The sequence below is a fragment of the Typopeltis vanoorti genome, chromosome 24 (genome assembly GCF_054136105.1).
Source record: "Typopeltis vanoorti isolate ZY-2024b chromosome 24, IOZ_Tvanoo_1.0, whole genome shotgun sequence".
NCBI classification, from domain to species: domain Eukaryota; kingdom Metazoa; phylum Arthropoda; class Arachnida; order Uropygi; family Thelyphonidae; genus Typopeltis; species Typopeltis vanoorti.
In genome coordinates, this window is record NC_143572.1 from 53,912,345 (window position 1) to 53,933,425 (window position 21,081).

The window sequence follows — 21,081 nt, forward strand, 5'->3', positions numbered from 1 at the left end:
TGTCCAAAGTAAGACAATTTGCATGAGCATGGAATCTCATAAACGCCAGGCAACATCAAAGGTGAGAGTTTGTCCTTAGGAGAAGGTAACACGTTGTAAATTTGGTTGATAGGTTTGTAAGTAGTGGCAAAATTGTATTTCTTCATAATTTTAGAAAGACGTTCGGAGATGCCTTTGACGTAAGGTATGGGAATCCTATGGACTTCTTGTCTGGTTTGATGTGTTTATTTTTGTTTGGTTTCTAGTTTGTTTGTTTTTTTACTTCTGTAACACGTTACGCACGTTTAATAAGATTCTATTGTAATCATGCGCCCTAACTGTATGTTATTCCTATTATTGTTTTAAACTACTGTACTGATGATGTTCTAAGATACTTAGGATGAAATATTTACAAGTAAATATTTTCACTGTGGTTAATACGTGTGTTTCTTTTAATTATGATCTCACCACAGGTTTCGTTATTTAAAAAAAATATCTCAACATATCCGTTGTGTATTTTTTGATTATAAGTTTTGCATTGCATTATATTTTTCCCATGAAGAAACCGATACTGCATTTCTTAATAAGAAATTCTCCATTCGACGGTGCAGTGACTGGCTCTACTGCTTTGCTAAATTCATAACACACGTAAAAACATACCTCTAACATCACTTGTCAGAGTCTGTTCCTATTTTACATACACGCTGTCTGAGAATGTAATTCTCTTTGTTATTTTAAATGATATTTCAAAGTCGATTTTAATTTTCGGAAAGAATAATCCTACTCATCCCTTCCCACCTTATCAAACCAATTAACTCAGTTAAAAATCCCTTATAAGTAGAGCCCTACCTCAGTCAGTATCGACGATATCCTTTAATTGGAAAGCCCTAGATTCGAATCCCGCCAGGATGCAAAGGACTTTTATAAGACTTGTTCTGCAATATCAGTATGTCTTTGCCTAAAACTTCCATAGTTTTAGAAGAATTTAAGGGAGTTGAAGCACCTTTTTCTTCCCATGTTACTTTGCTAATATATGTTTGTTCTTAATATAAAGAAGTGACTTATTTTAGTTTTAAACCGTAAACTCCTGTCGATTTTTAATTTTTAACTAATCACCTGAATCCTTGAAGTTATGCTTAAACGTTGTCCTAACTTCTTTTTTTTTGGGGGGGGGGGGGGCTTTTGAATTCACTTAAGTATAATATACTAAGGTTGGGTATAATATATTAGTGGTAGTGGTGGTCAGTAGATGGCGTTGGTGTGGTTGCAGTTCGTTGAGTGGTGGAGATGGAGAGTTGTAGAATGGTGCCCTCCCTCGATGAGTCTTTGGACTCCTTGGAGGATCTGGTAATAATAATAATAATAATAATAATAATAATAATAATAATAATAATAATAATAATAATATCTGCTTCTGTATTTTGGAATCAAAAGATGAATCAATTACAAAATTTTCCGTTCCAAAGTTTCTTGATTTTTTTGTTTTCCATAATTCTGCACGTTGAGTTTTGTATTAGGTATTTTTTACCACGGAAATGTTTGTCAATGAAATATATCAAGAAAATCCAGTGTGTTTTAATAGGTATAGTTCATTCACTACGTATTTAGGATTGACTACAAATGAATGAAGAATGTGAGCTGAGCTAGTGGATAGTGCTCTTTGAAATTCTTTACAAAAACACATTCCAATTCAACTATAACGTTTTCTTATGACTAAATTAGTGAAGCGATTGATTTTATATATAAATAGACGTCGTCGTTAATAACGAATGCATTCCCATTCAACTGAATTATGTACACTATGCAAATCTTGAATAAAATATAACTTTCTTACATTAGACAGCTTTATTTGCAGTATCCAGGCCATAAAATCTTTACGGTGTCATAAAGATTTTCCACATTTTTTTGCACTCTGTGTTGTTGGGAGGTATCCTGAGATGTGTCTTATCTAGAACTCTTAACCTTTCCTGGTTGCATCACGGATAAAATGTAACAGTGAGCCATACATCCGAAAGTCAGAATGTGGTAATATTGCTTTGCTTTTATATACAAAAGTGAAATTTAAAAAAAGATCAGATGTGCTGTCATTTTTATCCCAAAAAAGTGTCTCGCTGTATTATAATTAAACTGCGGGTTTCAGATAGGTTGTCAAAATGTTATATACTGTATATATACAGTACACAAGAAATTGTTTTGTTTTCATTCATACAGTATTTTCGACTGATCCAAATAGAGATCAAAGGACATGTAGGTGGAAGTTCCTTTCAATCGCACGAGGTGTTATTAATGGGGAAGCATTACTGTTGTGTATTATATTATTTGTAAAAAAAAAAAATGCAAATTTGCATCTTTCTAATGTGAATTATTAGAGAGTCGTCGATTATTATCGTCGGCAGTAGTTGAGTTCTTTCCTGACGATCATTTTCTTACTTTCTGTTTTATGTATCACACACATATATACGAGAGGTTCCAGGGCCTAGATTAGCATCAGTTTATAGAATTGGCAGACAACTATCGCTGTCTAGTGTTCACTAAGTGGTATATTTTCTAAAATAGTGTGAGATCGGTTTTTCAAATTTGCAGGATTAAAACTCCGAGGTTTCCGGGAAGGAAAAATTCTGCTTGCCTGCATGAAAGATCGACTAATTAGGAAAGATTGCCGAAAGAAGGTCTAGTCCAAGTTCGTTTAGTAAGAATCGACTAGATTCTTACTAGTTGACTTTTCACAAACTCCATACTATTATTTTAAGAATTAATTTTCATATCGAGATGAAGTGGCCGAAAGTTTTGTTTTCCCAAATTTCTTCTAGCACGCAATATAAATGATGTTTTCAGAGTTAGATATCGTGGAGAGTCTCAATAATTGTTGTTCTCAAGGATACAACTTGAACAGTTATTCCGAGTGATGGGATTGGCAGATTCGGGTGTAAGTCTCCAAATTCTCTTTTTGTGTGTGTGTATTAGTATTCTGCCTCATGTGCTGGGAGGGGATCCACTTATCACCACACCCTATTATTCGAGATGGGTAGAAATTGCCGAATATACAATTTGAAGAGCCAAGTGAAGTTCTCTGTATATGTGTCTTTGAATATCGATTTCTCTTTCACTCCCAATTTTAGATTTACATCGAATAGCCATGAAAAATCAAGCAAAGGTAAAAAAACTGCAAACCTCCAGCTGAATATTATTCTCACATATGGGGGTAGTCTCACTGGTGGACTCCACTCTGTCTCTTTTTTGATTGTCCAGGCTCTTCCACACAGGCTTTCAGTTTGGAAGTCTGTGTGGAAGATATTTCAATGATCACTGCTCATCAGAACTGCCACTGATAATTCCCAGCTCTCCTCTAAATCTGTTAAGATATGGCTACGGCTAGTTACTAGCTCTTCATAATCCAACTCCAGCCTCACAGAAATATTTTTCTTCCTCTTCATTCATTTCTCCTCTTCCTTTTTAACAGTCTATCCTCTTAAGTATTTCCTAATGAATTTAACTTTTATATTCATTAGGAAATGCCTAGTGAATATAATTTGCAAGTCTTTCTCAAGTTTTCGTTTATCCGTGGTGCTCTTGCCATAAACTGAACCTTTCCTATCCAGGATCAGCATAGAAAAGTTGAACTAATGGATTACTGTGATATTAATAAAGCTTTTCTTTAAATTTCTTTATTAGTCATAAGTAATTATAAATAATTAACGTAAGAGAATTTTTTAAGATTAGTTTAGTGATTCTTAATTTTACACTTAATTATGTGAGTTATAGGCCATTTTGTGCTAAATTTGTAATCATAATTCGCGTTACTTACAAGCCCACGACGTGCCCAGATTGATTTTCATAAGTATAATTTTAGGGCAATGTAGTTAGTCTTATGCCTAAATAATATATTTTTGTGTGTGAATTGCGTTTGTTCTGGCCACTTTGCCTGACTGCGGGTTGAAAAACCTAAGTTTTCGCAAAGAAAAATCCACCCACCTTCGTATGAGACCGGTTAACTCACCTGCAGTTGAAAGCCCTGATAACGGTCTTTCGTCTTCTAAACAGGATTCAAACTCAGGCTTTTCAGACTTCGTTGAAACTGACTGTGCTACAGAGGCTCCGCTAAATTAATAATTTAAAATATTACACATATTTTGTCTCCACTGCGGATACATCATTCTTAAAAACAAGATGTTTAGATTATTTACAGTTATACTAATTTTTTTTTCATTTTTCAAAAAAAAAAAAAACTTTTTGCAAGTTCTTCGAATATATATTTATTTAAATTACATAACAAATGCAGGCAGTACTCTCTTGAAAAGCAATACATATTAATTTACAATCGTCCCTTACGCATTAAGACTAAAGATCTCTTATGGCAAAGTAACCTGGCTTTTCATAAATTTAACTTTTGGAAATAAATGATAGGACAGTTAATCCTGTCTCTGTATTGTTATGTCTCTCAGTATGTGTGTTCTCTGACTAGTTTTATTTAAAAAAATTGAATTAAAATAAAAACAACTGACTTTCCTAGTTAGAAAACCATGACTACTCTGAGACTTGCTAACTCACCTTCAGTTGAAAAGTCCTTTTAAATGTTTCTAGCATCTTACAGGGAATTTGAACGCAGACTTGCGAAGTGAATTGTAGATATTATCTATAAATACAAAAAACGTCCTGCTTGCTAAACGATCATTTTCTGTAGGTGCATGACCTTCTTAATCTAGAAACATGGTCATTAACTTTCGCAATAGCTTAATTAAGAAATGTGATAACCTAAACGAGTGTAATTGCATGTAAAAATAACGCAGAATGACTTGCTGTTTAAACTCCGCTTGTGACTGCATGCTGTGAATTGCTAAACATTTACTAACCTTGTTCTGCTTCAACGTTCACATTTTCATGCCACCCTGTATCTAGTATATGTTGTTTACGTGAAGTTCATGCATAATTTCGGCCATTTTTTGTGTTGTTTTCCTTTGTGGTAACAAATGAAACCTTTATTGTATTATTGTTCTAATTCTGATAAATATTTAAAGAAAACGCTGCGATTAGTGGGGAGCATACGTATGAGACCGTTGATTGTGAACTATATAGCAAAAATACATGCATAAATTGAATATCCAGAAATATATTTTTGCTTTATATTGTAGTTACGTAGAATACAATTGCATCTGATTCCATGATGCAAGCACAAATAAAATAAAATGATTGGTTAAAAAAAGAAAAGAAAAAAGAAAACGTATTTTTTTAATTTTTTTTTCTTGATTTCGTTACGCCCAATATTTTTCATAATCAAATCGGAAAACGTAATTCATATCTGCACGATTTAATTATTGCTTTCTATCACTTATTTTTCGAAGAAAAATAACGAAACGTGGATATTTGACAGTTTTATGAATTTGCCACTGACTGCATTATATTTAAGGAATATGATATATAAGAAATTAATAAAACATTAAATTAATTTGCATTATTATTTATTATTATTAAATGAGTTCATTTCCTGAACTTTCGCGTACTTCCTCCACGATCTGAAGTCTAATACTTTCTCGTTAGCGTATATTACAGCAGAACGTGACGTTGCAATAGTATGCCCTAAATTATATCCTAATAATAGGCTTTTGCTTAGTTTGCAAAAATATAATAATCTTCTAATTATATAAACGAACCGTGTTTGTTCATATTTACATAGAGTCATAGAGTTAGTGGCAGATAAAATGGATGGTTTTTTAAAAGCAGAATTCTTTTGACGCATTGTGAGTAAGAGGTATATTGTGAATAATGGTTAGTGTGGGCCTTCTGCGATGAGTCTTGGACTCCATCAAGAAAGCCAGTTAATAATAATGATAATAATAATTTGAGTAGAAAATAACGCAGTTGTATATATATATATGTAAATTTGGTCGTGGAAATTTAATTGCTAGCATACTTAATGACTTCGATCTTCAAGTGTCTCATTGAGGGTAGGGGAAGAAGATTGGAAAATATTTATTCGTTTTTTTATTATTATTGTTGTTGTTGTTTGTTTTATTAATATATTTTCTTCAGTTTTTCACTAATGACACTTATTAGTTTATCTTTATTTATTTTTATTTTTAAATTTGTATTATTATTGGAAACATATACTTAATCGCTTCCATTTTGTTTGAACTGACAATTTACAGTACTGTTTTGTTCTAGAATTTTGGAATAGGGAAACATTCCAAATCCCATGTCATTTTAATCGAAAGCAACTTACCTAGTGTATTTAAAGTTTCCAATCGGTTGCTTCAAAAGGCACATATGGGGGTAGAGGACAGGTCTTATTCTAAATTTCAGTTCTTTCATGGTCCATAAAAGCTGAATCTTCTTAAATATTTTTCGACTGTAATTTATAACTTAATATTGGGTTTTGCATATTATATGAAATACTCAATATTGTTTGACTAATTCTCTATCAGTCTCTTTGATGTACTCATTTAGTCCGCAAATTGTTTGATATGCCGTCGCTATATTTTAAACGTAGAATCAATTACAATGTGTTTATTTGCTGTTTATATATTATTCCTACTATCTGTATGCAGAAGTTGCATTACAACAGCATGTATTTGCGTTTGCGTAACATTTTCAAATAGTTATTCAAAGGATTTCGCATGTTTATATCATTCAAACTGGTTTTTAGAATTCACTGAATAGAGACATCCTTCATTTTTTTCATACGTCAGCAATAGTGCTTGCCACGCGCTTACTTTATTATTTATTTATTTATATTTTGCTTTTATGTTTTCTAGTATTGCTTTTTTTTTTTTTTTTTCTGTTTGAAAGGCAAACATTTTGCGCGAAATACGTATTTCTTTTTTAGGTTCGATTCTAGCATTTCCCCCCTTATCTCTCTCTCTGCTGTCTGCTATTATGAAGAACAACCTCCCGGATGTGGCTCTTGAAAGAGGTGTGTTTTTATTGATTTTTAGGTAATTGCGCATGTGTAATGTTCAAAGAAAGAGAAAAAAGCACTGATTCCTATATTTAACTTTTTGCATGGTGGGTGTCGGAGGCTACCGGTTGGTATTTTCTTGTAAATAGGTTTGAACACAGGCTATTTCTTTAATTATGCATAACAACTGGATGATGTGGGACTGTTTTAAAGAGTCTCATGTATTGTGAAGCTTTATATATACATATTTACTTTTTTAAATACTTTATTTTTACAAATACCATATTTGAGAAGATCCCAAATTATTTCTTGCGTAATATTCAGACACTCAGAGAAAATAAGCAAGAATATTCAATATTACGGTTATGGGCTTGATTTTCACTACGGAAACGGACGTCTGTGAATTGTATAGATGGTAGATAATATTCATCGCTTTGTGTGAAGCTACCATCCTGCCTGTTAGAAGCTTGAATTGGTTCAAAACGCCATGTTTACCCCTAGATTGCAATTCCTGTGTTATCTGATCCTTATCACCATAATATTGTTACTGACCCTTTATGGGTAGGAATATCAAAAAATTACAAAAAAAAAAAAGTTTCCGTTCATTTCCAAAAAGCTTAATATTTTTATGGGTGATTAAATTTCTTATGAAGTATGGCACCGATTTTGGATTTTTTTCCGTCATGGTATGAAGGTTAACGGGTGATGTAGGCAAAGCATACTGGGAAGTGAATACTTCCAGAAGGGCCATCCTCCTCGATATAAAGGCTATAACGGAAAAGCGAGGAAGAGGAATACAGATTAAAATGAAAATGTCTAGAAAGATTCAATAATACAAGCAGAAAGAAAAATATGAAGGTGTTGTCAATAGAAAAAAACATTAAAAATAAGCTCAGGATAGTCCTTGGAGAATCCATAAAATGTAAATTACAAATCAAAGAGAAAATAATTGAACAAGTTAATAAGATAAAATATTTAGCATTCGAAAATAACTATGATATTACCCAAAATGAAGTATAAGAATAAGCAATAAATGCTAATAGAATATCCGAATGTCTCAACAACCTCATTGGAAGAATAAAAACATAAAGAAACAAGAATCTACAAAGGACTACTGACATATGTAGCAGAAACACATACAGCAACTACAAAAATTAGACAAATTAATGATACTACTAAGACGAAATAAGAAAAACGGAAGGTGTAAAACAATATTAAATAAAATCAAGAACTCACAAATGACAGAAAATCGTAAAATACAGTCAGATTGAATTCAAAAAACGGAAAAAGAATGAAACAGTCATATATAAAGAATGCAGGATAACAGATAGGAAAAGAAAGTAAAGAACTGGGTACCAGAGGTAAAGAGAAATATTGGAAGACAGAAGATAACGGGATGGTCTTAAAAACAAAAGTACTACAGCTAATAGGCTTAATGGGGAAAGATAAAGGCAAATATTCATCTGCTAATTATTTTCAAAAATGTGTGTGTGTGGTTATAATGTTACTCAAGGACTTGAAATATTTATTATTAAATCAGCAAGCAAAATTAGGAAGTGAACGAGGAACTATACCGGAAACGTCTCAGAAACCAGAAGAGGAAATTTATACAGATAAGAATTGTTGCATTGTGAGATGGAAAATCGTTGAACAAATTAAAAAAAAAAAAAAAAAAGAGTATCTTATATAAAATGCATGAAAACATTTCCAACAAAGTAAGTTAACACATTTAATCTTTCTGAGTTATATTACAGTTAAATGTTTTTAATAAATTATATTAAAATTGCCAGCCTAGTTGGCCGAGTATGAAGAGGTTGCTGCGGGTTCGAATGTTGTCATAGCATGGATGCTTATGATTTACTTTAAGTGGGAGATGAATTTCATTTTCCGGTGTGATAATACCACTGCCCTGTTTACTGGAGGCCTGAAGCAGTTTGGGAAAAAAAAAAAAAAAAAAAAAAAAGTCCATCTTTAGTCTCTTAGAGTAGAGTTTCCGGACTGTGAATAAAAGTAAATTTAAATAAAATTTTAAGAAAATGATAAGATAACATTCTTAGCCCACCCACTGAACTAATGAACTTCACCATGCTAAAGCTTAACTAAACATGATTAAATACACTGCCCTCCTTGGTGGTACCACAGATAAAATATATCACTATAGCGTCTTCTGATATCCAGAATTTAGTTAAAATATGATAACCCGTCATTCTTTTTTTGTATATAAATTACTAAAAGAAAAATGTTTAGCTATTCGGTCGCATTTTTGTACAAAAAAAAAAAAAAAAAAAAAAATGGTATATCATTAACAAAAACAAAAAAGAAAAACGTTTCAGATGACAATTGGATGTTTCAATCATTATATACTTGTATATATTCTGTCGTCATTTAATTCTATCAAATACCATGATATTAGTTATTAGGGCCGGCTCTACCGACGGTACAAGACGTGCATTTGCACGGGGCGACAAGTTTTTTTGGGCGGCAAAGTTGGCATAAACTATATGAAAAATAAGGGAGAAGGGGCGGCAAAATATGCTACTTCACTGGACGACTATACGAAAAATAAGGGAGAAGGGGCGGCAAAATAGGCTACTGCACGGGGCGACAAAATTCCTAGGGGCGGCCCTGAGCCTGAGCATTATGTGTTACCTTTACTTACCTATAGTTTAAGGCCTCATAACATTACAAAGACCTCCGAAAAGCTATTAAACCTAAAATTTACTTACTAGAGGGAGCTTCTTGAAAGTAGTATAACTTAGGATCACAGCATCCTTTAAACTATTAGTTCATTCGGAGAACACACGCAATTTACATTCAAAATATACATATGTATGTAAAAGCATAAGACTTAACCACATTATTATTATTATTATTATTATTATTATTATTATTATTATTATTATTATTATTATTATTATTATTATTATTATTATTATTATTATTATTAAGAGAGACCTCCAGAGAGTCAGACTCATCGAAGGAGGCCACATACTACACACACCAGCTATGATATTCTTGAATTCGTTCGCACTGCTTGCACGCACAATATCCAAAGGCAATCCATTCCAACCACGCACTACCCTCTGAGAGAAAATCTAGTCCTCATACCCTTCTTGGAGGCCTTCATTCTCAGCTTCCAAGGATGCCCACTTGTCTTTTCCCCACCCTCCATAAATTGAAAAATTCTATCAATTGAAATCCTGTATGACCCCTTTTAGAAGTTTGTAAGTCTCAATCATATCAGCCCTCTTTCTCCTGTTTGTTAGTGTCTGCAGTCTACAAATTCTCAATCTGTCTTCATAATCAGTATTCCACAATCCTATCATTTTAAACACTCTGCATTGTATTCTCTCCAATACATCAGAATCACAACGGAAACCAGGAGACCAGAACTACACACAACAAGTCCAAGTGAAGTCTTATCAAGGCCTTGTACGTTCGTTTCAGCATTGCAATAATCTTTTGAATTGTTTTTGCAATCTTTGCCACATGGACCCTGAACTTCAATTTCCTATCTATTAACACTCCAAGATCTCTAGCTTCATTAGTTTCTTCTAGCCTAATCCCACCAATATAATACGACATTCGATATGTAATCACGCCGAAGTGAATGACTTTACATTTACTGACATTGAACTGACTCCATTTTCAGATGCCCACAATTCCAGTCTATTCAAATCATTCTGCAAGTATACTGCATATCAGCAGCATTCCTGATTACCCTACCTATCTTTGCATCATCAGCAAGTAGCTGTACGTCGCTTGTCAAATCCTTCCCAATATCGTTATTGTACAGATTGAAAATTTTATTCTATTAAAATCATAGTTTCGGAATGAAAGTCATAACATGGGGCTGACCTGTAAAATATGAGCGATGTATTACTCATTAGCTAGATACAGAGACTTAATGATGAATGCCAATTCAACTACAGATAGGTATAACTTGCAGTGAATATCAAATAATAAGTGTGTATAAGAGGTGAGAAGCTCTTATGGGATTTCAAATTTCCTGCTACATCCTCTCTCCCCGCTCTTATTTTTTTTTTCTTTTTTCACCGAATATCTTCCAATGCTAATGATGACATGATAATATAATCATCTAAGAAGGGGGGGGGGTATGCTTGTCTACTGAACTTCTCAAAATATAGAACAGCTATGAGCTCTGATAGAACTGTTACAGGAAAAAATAAAAATAAAAAACATGGTGAGATACACATTGGGCAATCCTATATATATAGATACGATCCCTGATAACCTGTAGGTGTGTGTAAAATTTCCTTTCGTTTGACTATTAAAACAGGATTTAAATTATATTAAACTCTTTGTCTTCTTTCATTAGCCTGCTATTGTGATAGAAAAAAAAAAGAGAGTCGGATATCCAACGGAAAAATATTTAAAAACTAAATTGTAATCTGCGGTATTGTAGTGCTGATACAGCTCAACTAGGTCTGCTTATTCTATTCACAGCCCTGCCTGCACTCAGAATGCCTTTCCTTTGTTCAGCCTGCTACAAATCAATTTTCAGATATTTCCCTGAAGAATTATCTATTCTTCCCGAGTTGTTCAATAGCGGACGAATGTGTGGCGAGAGGTTGTGCTTGCTACTTAAGGAAAAGACCTCAGAATAGACGGCACGTATGCTATGGGATTCAGAATATGAGAAATAGGTCTTTCTTGATAATTTTACCTAATTACAGTATTTAATTGCGAATTTGTTTCCTTTATTTGCATATACTTTTTTGTTGTTGTTTTATTTTCCAACGTTATCATTAATTAATATACATTACTTGATTTTGTGAGCCAACTAAATGTACCTTCAGTTGCCGACTGCAGCTTCGATTTAATTGGGTCACTAGTCGGGAACAGTAGTTTTAAAATTTGCCTTAATTTTCTTGTCTTTCTTTTCGGAATGCCGGAACTCCGCGGCCTGTAATTTATATAATTGCAGGATCAAAATGGAACGCGGCATTAAATTGCCTGGAATGTATGACTTGGAGAGATTTTATAATTCACATTAAACTCCAATATAATTTAAAACGCGTTTTTACAACATAACAAATAATTCTCACCCAAATACAGTAAAAGTAAAGTAATAAATTGTTTGACAAAATTAGATCCCAGTACAGGTGTATATTGCGAGCAGACGATTCTAGTTAGGAAGTGGAGACATTATCTGCTATTGTAAAAAAATAATTTAAAAAAATATTTTTGTTGCTTGGAAGATTATTAAAAAAAAATAAAGAATATTAACTACAAAACTTAAAGGCAAATATTATTAGCGATCATTTTAAATAAATTTATCCGAAATTTATCATTTTAAATAAATTTAAATATTAATTCGGCGACAGAGAATTTCCTGTTAAGAGAAATAATATACTGGAGTCATAGGCCTAGTTGCTTTGGCTATAATGCAAACCGTTCCAATGCTGTCTCATAAAAATAAATGGTCTAAAGTACATTTCCTGTGTAATATTGTGACTGAGGTACGTTTTTGCAAATTGGATTTAACATCACAGCCACGTTTTCAATGACCAGTCAATTTTTGATTAGATATTTAGTCATTCTGGAAAGATTACTTAGTGTTGAATCAATAAGCAAGATTTCGCCACTTCCTGTGTGCCGTTGTATTTAACTGAGGTTTATGCTCTCTGAACAGCGTAATGAACCTTGAAAAACAACTGTTTAATACTGGGTTTATATCCCATATAGGAAGGAACTGCTTACAGGAAACAGGTTTTATCTGTACGCAAAATGCGAAAACAGTTATCAAGTGATAAAACAGCCGAGAACATTCGCACGTAATTAATACAAAGTTCAAGGGCATTGGGCCACGCGTTATGTAGATGATTTAGACTTGGTTTTTCAGTGTAGTTAGAAAAAGAGTTTGCGTATTTATGGAAAAAAGAAAAAAAAAGAAATTTCGCATTCAGTCATTTGATATTAACATTGTTTTGGAGTAATTATTTATACAGTGTTTCTATTCTATTTACAGTGTTTCTATTGTAATCTATTTTGAATCTATTGCTAAAGATTCAAAAAGAGGAATATTGGACGAACAAGAAATTAATAAAAATGAAGAAATAAAAAATAAAAATTTCAAATATGGATGGTTCCAGCAGAATAGATGAATTATTGAGAGCAGACAAGCGATATAGTGCGGAGCAAGTTTATAGAAATCAAGATAGTAATTTAGCAGAGATGGAGAAAAATAACACACGAGGCATCAGACGCCAACGCATAGTGACACTGTGGCTCTTGATATAAACGGAATGCGTCCGAGTACATAGAGTTAACGTATATAATAATAACTATTTATTATAAATTACAGTAATTCAAATTATTGTAAGTACTGATGACAGTACTCATCATGTACGAACAAGCAAAACCTCAAGAATGCACATATTTCCTTTTATCAAAAATTTCAACTATAATCGAACAATAATAATAGATCCGTAGATCCTCCCGGCAGTCATGTATTACGATAATAATACAATAATAAATATTCTTAATAGTTCCGTTGTACAAGTGTAGTGCAAAATCTGATGTGTCTAACTACCGATCTGTCAGCATCTCTGGTGTGGTAGTGAAGATTTTAGAGAAGTTGGTAAAAACACGAATACAGAAATAGGTAGACACACAAGCCATACTCTGCAAGGAGCAGCATGGGTTTAGTAAAGGAAGGTCATGTTTTAGAAATTTGCTCATATTTTATAACAATGTTACGCCGAGTTGGATAAATTGAATGGATACACTATGACACTGTTAGATTTTGCTAAGGTGTTTGATAGGATACTATATGAAAGACTGTTGCATAAACTGGAGAAATATGGGATTGGAATATACATTCTAGACTTGGATAAGTGGATAGTTGATAGATAGGTGTCAAAAAGTGGTATACAGTGGGTATGAATCTGCAGATTTAAGGTGACCAGTGGTGTACCTCAGGGTTCAGTTCGTGGACCATCGTTGTTCAATCTTTACATTACATTAATGACATTAGAAAAGGGTCTAATAGGAGATGTGCAATTGTTTGCCGATGATGCGAAGATAGGCAGGGCAATCAGGGATGCTACTGATATTCAACACTTACAGAATGATTTGAATAGTCTGGAAATTTGAGCAAATGTAAATGGCTATCAGTTTTATATTAGTAAGTGTAAGGTTATGCTCTTTGGCGCGATGAGATTTCCAGCGGCATATTATATTAGCGAGCAGCAGCACACTCATGGTTTAATCTTGGTGGGGGGGGGGGACGAATTGAGTAGACGATTTGAGAATACACACTACTCATCTCATACGACCTATGACTGAGCATGTGCAATGATCGCTAATTCATAGTATAGAAATAGAAGACACGACACAACATAAATAAAAAAAATGAATTTTATTAATTTGAAAAAGATTTTTGGAAAATTTTCTAGTGTTTTTTTCCTTTTTCTTTTGGGGGAACAGGGTCCCTTTCCCCCCCTCTGGATGCGCCATTGTTAGCGAGGTTATGCTAAGAAACTGATGAGGTTAGGGATCTTGTCGTAATGGTGGATAGGAATTTGAAGTTCAAAGTCATATAACAAAAATTGCAAATACACTCAGGATAATTGCGACGTTGAAGCGAACCTTGATATAAGGATAAGGAAGTCATTTTGTCTCTTTACATGGCCTTGATAAGATTCCACGAGGACTACTGTGTGCAGATTTGATCTCCTGGGTTCCGAGAAAATAAAAAAACCCGTAGAAAGAGTTACAAAGATTATATCACGATTATGGAATTGAAATTATGAGGACTACAGATCCTTCTGAAAAATTGGTTATCTTTCATTTTAAATTGTTTATTGCAGTTGACTTATCAGCTAGCGCCTTTTATTCTCTTATAGGGAGTGGGCGAGGCTTTTTAACCCTATCTAGCTTTTTCGGAGACTGAGTGGACAGTTCAATCTCTACTGGTAGCCAATCAGAAATAGCTGGCTTATGAGTATCACTAATTATGAGCTACAACCGATGAAGAGACAGGCAAACATTGTGCTGCTATCTCTTGATACTTAAACCTAACTGGATATGTTACTGTCTGAAATAATATGGATTCTACGGTCGATTTTCTTGAGTTTAGTTTACGGGACGAAAAACCGAATTTCCGGCAGAAAAAAAAAAAAAAAAAAAAACGCTTACCCATGCCAGAGATCGACAAACTCGGGAATCGGTCGAAGAAAAGCTTAGAAATCCTCCAGTCGGTGACTAGACTTCTTAAGTCTAACTTCGGGCGACCTAGCCCAGAGGATGCAAGCTTCACTTCCACTGAGCTACACAAGCCTTTGCAGTTGACTTATTAAAGAAGGGATTCCAATAGGACACGGAATTTCTTCTTTAACTTGTCTTTGTTTTTGTAATATTATCACCTCCCCTTTAATTTTTCGAGCAACAGTGTTTTTCATTTCCTTTTAGATAACATTATGTAAAAATACACAAAGTTGCTTAACATCAGAAGTAACCAACACAGAAGCTCGCCTCCAACTTCAGAGGCAACAAAATACGTTGCATAACTGACAGCTGTGGCGCGCGCGTCGTGGCAAGTTAGCGTACGTAAGGAGACTGTGGGTTCTAATTACTGATTTTGCAATAGATATTAATAGTGAGAACTTCGTTTTCTGCCCACACGCATAATATCACGGTCTCGTCAAATTTTAATGTAGAAGCGATGCTTGAGTTTTAGACTGGAAATTCATTCATTTTGCAATAATTATGGATGGCTTTATTTAATGTTTAGCATAATACTACAATGCATAGTATATTGTGTAATTTTATCTCTCATAATGATTCGATGTGAACCAAAATTGAAGTGGCGCAACAGATTTTAATAGATCCCTAGCCGTCCCTCTCCCAAGAGATTTTCATATAACGTCCGTCTTATGTAACCAGTGGCGTAGCTAGAGGGGGGGGGGAGATCCCCCCGGGCGACACTTTGCGTTTAAGAAATCTTGCCATACTGTTTGTAGAACAGCAACCGAGTGATGAAATAGACTTCGACAATGTCATCGACGATTTCGCTATCGGAAAAGCAAGAAAAAATAACATTTTAAATGTTGGAATTAAAGTTTTACTTCAAAAATGAGCATAGTGTTTTAGTTTACTTCCCTATACGTCGTTTTGACTTTTTTGTGATATTTTTGGTGTGTACTGAAAGGGGCGACAAACTCAGCGACCGCTCCCCGGGGGGGAAAGCTTTTGCTATGGCACTGTATGTAACTATCATGTCTGAAAGGTTGCAAACTTATAGTACATTGATGCCGTGAGGGAGCTGAGAGTTATTTTTTCTTACATTTTTATAAACATCTTTTATTTATATTTAGATAATCAGGAACCTTATTTCAGAGACCAACCATGGTACCTTTGAAGCCCTTCAGGCTTCCATTAAGTCCGGAGGTGATCATCTCACACAGGGTGATAAAATCCATCTCCTACCTTAAAACAATCACAAGGCATCCATGCCTAAGGTGAGATTCGAACCAGAAGCCCGGATAATTGGAGCGCGGGTACACTGACCACTCAGCAAAATGATTGAGGATTTTATGCAACAGCGCGCAAAATGCCTAAAGGGAATTTACAATTGTCTAGCATTTTTATTCCCGGTTTAGTCAGTTTCTTATTTCGTTTTTTCTTTTTCTTTTAAGTTGATATATTTAATTTTTATGGATTCGCACGTGTAATGAAGATTACTGGTATTGTTGGTTATTAGGTTCAAGAGAGCAAGATAATATTATGTACTACTTTGACATTTGATGTTGCTACGCTGGACTGGTTGGCCGAGTGGATAACTCCGCTTTCGAAGTATTTCGCTGTGTGTTCGAATCCCAGTAGACATGGATGTACACATATCGGTCACTGAATTAGAAACTTTTATTTAATATTGTGTTGGACTTTCTTTAGCCACTGCGAATACCGATCCTTTCCAGTTCGCTGAGATATAGATCGGGAACAGCCTTCATTAAATGCTTCGGTCAATTGCTGCACACAGAAAGTTCTGTTTGTCCATACAAGCCTTCTCAGATGACGGCGATTTCATTCTTGATACTGTCCTAGGACCATAGTTACACCTCTTAGACAAGTAATGAGGGTTATTTTTCCACTGATTAAACACCTGGGATATTTCCCCTTTTGTGAAACTAATCATTTCTGCTGTTTTCAAAATCGCGGCTTCAGCCAGACGGGCACCCACAATAAGTCCTTTTGTCGAACTTTGAAAGATCGTTTGTTTTTCCCATTGGGATCAACACTATTGACGATTACTAACAGCAGCATTCGTAAATAGTTGCCTAGAACACGTATTTTGCATATACATTGCGTAAGTGACGTTTTTACGTACACCTGAATATTCTTTGAATATTGGGGTTCTTTATTGAAATGTATTTAATTATATTAGTAATTAGTGTGCGCTGCATAAAGGCTTTCATAATGGAATAAAAGGTATTTTGTTATTATTACTGAAACCAATATGAAAAGGATCCGAGTCCATCAAAAAATATTATGAAACCATAACCTTTTTGCAGCAACAGTTTTGTATATTTATACACACGAATGATACACATGAATTTTCGATGATTTCCATCCATCTTTAGTGAAGTTATGTTTCGAATCACTTTGTCAAATATTATCGCTATAAACGGTGTGACTGATACCAAAATTAAGATGGCTTAACGCTATTAGTAAAGATCCCGAATACGATTATAATTAAATTTAAAAAAATAAATAAAATAAAAATTACATAAATAAAAAATCTTGTCACCTAAAGTGAAGGCATAGCACAAGAATGAACGATAGATAGACAAAAATCGAACTTATAGATCTTTACACTTTTGCAAAACGCCTCTTAAGAAGCCGAAGCTTATTGTTCAGAACATTATTATTATATCTAGACACCTCCAGCAAGTCAGGGACTCATCCAGAGAGGGCCATGGAATACGTAATTCCCTGATATCTATCATACCTCTCCTTAAAAATTTACAAATGATGCATGCGAAATGCCCACTAGAGCTTATCCCATTCACCCGTTATATACGCTATACATGGGCCTCTAATTCTTCCTTGCCACACCCTTAGTTCTCCCTCACCTGTTTCTCAAACTTTGAAGGCTACATTTCTTTCCTTTATCTTCATATGCAAAGTTCCACAAGCCAGATATAATATTGCTTAGATAGTGCTGGACATTTTCTGTCTTCTCATCTCCGTGGAACCCAGGTGACCATATTTGAGCACAGAAGTTCAGATGTGGTCTTATCAAGGCTTGTAAAATGGAAGAATTTTACGTCCTTATCCTTATAAGTTAGTATTCTTTTCAACATTGCAATTATCTGATGTGATGTATTAACCCCTTGGCAATGTGGCCTCTAAACTTAATTCATTGTCCAATATTACTCCCAAATCTCTTGCTTCATTGGTCTGCAATATCTTCACCGCAAAATACACAACCTTGCACTTAACAACATTAAACTGGCGCTCATTAACATTTGCCCACAGAATCATTCTGTTCAAGTCAGCCTGTAAGTATTCTGTATCTGAAATGTTCCTTATCACCCAACTCAACTTGCTATCGTCCACTTATAATTGAATGTTTCCCTCCAGATCATCCCAAGTGTCATTGACATACCGTTAAACATACCGTGGTCCAAACACAGAATCATCCTCTTATTATAGAAATAATATGGCTAAACGTTGACTTTTCAAGATTATTTACAAGTAAACAAGGAATTCAGCTGAGAAATAGATGTTATTACGAGATCTGATATTCCAAACCAATAGTCCCGTCCATAACGTGCTGCCTAAGTTGTCACTCAGTAAGTATAAGTTCTTTATCCCTTCTCTTGCATTTCTGTTTTATCATCTATTTTCATCGTTGTTTGTAGATATGTGTTCACGAGGCCCAGTTTGTCCGTTTGAGGGATGAAAAACAGAAGTTTCTTAGATAAAAAAAGAAAATCCACTTTCGTGTGTGAGAGACAGGCTACTCACCTTGGATTGGAAACCCCCTGACAATGGTTCTCCGCGACCTAAGTCTTTCCAAGCAAAGCGATCCGTCGAAACCAACTGAACTAACAGAAGTGGAATTTCTTTACGAATATTCAATTATTTTGCCATCATCAACGAATCAATGGTTGTTCGTTGAGGCCTTTTGCGATATCAGCAGTTCTGCAGCGAACATATTGTCTTCAGACAAAATGATATTTCAAAAACTAGTGCAAAAATGCACTAGATTCTTCCAACGTAGTCATAATAATCATATCAGTAAGATAATGAAAGTAATAATGAAAAACGTACTTATAATGAAAAGTACTTTCATTATAAGTACTCTTTCTTTACTCGTACGGGGCTTGTTTCAATCAACAACGGCAACATTTTAGCTAATCACGTTTTTAAGGGACTCATTTAACTAGACTCGTATTTTCTTGATTTATTTAACCTCTTTTTTTTTTTTTTTTTTTAATGAGACAAATCGCAGCTGGTTTGTCTGCATGACCCGTTTCCAGATGTCGTTTTAGTTTTCAACCACATTGAGAACGTCCTGTTCCACAAACAAAAACACTCACGAAACCAAAAGATATGTATTCATCATATTCTCTTGATTTAGATCAATTTTTACCAGCGCTAACGGTATATTTCTGATCACCTTTTTTTTGTAGTACTCAACAGAAACTCTTCCATGTTCTAAGACTCATAATATAAAATCCTTTTTAGTATAAAAATGATAATAATACATGCTGTGCGTTCCATTGTGCAGTTGCTGTGTTACTGTCATTCTTTCACATCGCTGAGTTGTAACAGAGCCAGAGAGAGAGAGAGAGAAAGAGGGGGGGGGGGAATGACTTGTGTCTAGTGAAGCGAGTGTATATAAGATTGAAATTTAACCTTCATTTTTACTAGATGTTTTATAAGTTATAAGCTCTTAAAAGTTATAGACACTAAGCTATTCCCTTTAAGAGCCCCCCCCCCCCCCGCTCTTTGTACTGAGTAATTTTTAGGTTTTATAGCTTTTTACGAGGTCATTTTAATGATGTGAGGCGCTAAGCTGTTGTTTGTCTAGTTTACGAGTAAATGCAGGCATGCTTGTGGAGTTCAGTCAAAGAAAATAACTACCGGGTTTATTGAGCTCAATTTACGTTGATTACTATCAGCATGTATTCAAAGAATTGACGGATTGTTTGTTGCTCCAAATAATATGTAATTTCACCAGAGATACTTGGGAACACCTGAAAATTGTGTTCTCACGTAACACTTCTCGTGTCATTAATGCAACTAGTACGGCCAAACTGGTTCAGATCTATATACAGGGAATAACAAAAAGGAAACAAATCGAAATATATAGGGAACAAATCGATATATAATGAGAAATGAAATCATTCTGAAACACTGATTAAGCCTAAATATTAATTGAACTTGTGGAGAAAATAGGACATAGCTTATACATGTTTCCTTAATTAAAAATAATGATAGTAAATTCAGACAATAATAATAATAAATACAAAAGTAGGAACAGTTTTGCAAAGAGAGCAAGTATAATATGCTAATACGAAGAAAAAAATTAGTTGACAATTTTATGTCATTAAAAACTATACTCGAATTACTCTCTTTTCACGCGGAATTTACATTCTCAGTATCTTCTCCCACGTGTTAGACTCACCTGTCACGGATAAGTAATTCTCTTTATAAGAACCTAATTAATGCAGTGATAGGTCGGTTAATTCTGTTTACACAATCTGCTATAAGTTAACGTAGCCTTTTCCCCCCTTGGGAATTGTCTCCCAGAATATATATATATATATATATATATATATATATATATATATATATAAAACCAGCTAACTCATCTTCAATTGAGAAGCTCTAATACGGTTTTTTTGCGTCCTAGACAGGATTCGAACCTAGATCTTTTCAAACCCAAATCATCGTTAAGAATGGAAGCCTCCTAACGCTGTTGGTAACATTTAAAATAGTAGTGCCATAATAATAATAATAATAATAATAATAATAATAATAATAATAATAATATAGTAGACGGTTTTAAATTACAGCCAACCTACTTCTTCAGTACTTGGTTCACATTTTTACATATGAGATATTTTTTAATGAGATATCACTTATTTTTTAGACAGGTTGAGAAAGAATTCTGTCGTATTTTATTTTCTTATTCACAACCCCATTTTCCATTTTTATCAGTGGATCGTAAA

At 34.1% G+C, this 21,081-nt stretch overlaps 2 protein-coding genes across 4 annotated transcripts in view; one reads left to right on the forward strand and one right to left on the reverse strand.

Annotated features, from left to right (window-relative positions):
• Positions 1 to 4,034, reverse strand: part of LOC150093215 (leukocyte elastase inhibitor A-like) — a 92,261-nt gene extending 88,227 nt beyond the window's left edge. The window contains exon 1 of the mRNA XM_090414086.1: positions 3,977 to 4,034. The gene's annotated coding sequence lies outside the window, so the exon portion shown is untranslated. The remainder of the gene's footprint in view (positions 1 to 3,976) is intronic.
• LOC150093217 (ras-related protein Rac1-like) overlaps positions 1 to 21,081 on the forward strand; it is a 117,716-nt gene that overhangs the window by 27,779 nt on the left and 68,856 nt on the right. The window contains exon 2 of one of the 3 annotated variants that reach the window (XM_090414087.1): positions 6,800 to 6,886. The exons of the other annotated variants lie outside the window; for them this stretch is intronic. Within the exon in view, the coding sequence (XP_090270213.1) occupies positions 6,800 to 6,886 (87 nt within the window). The remainder of the gene's footprint in view (positions 1 to 6,799; positions 6,887 to 21,081) is intronic. 3 annotated transcript variants of the gene reach the window in all.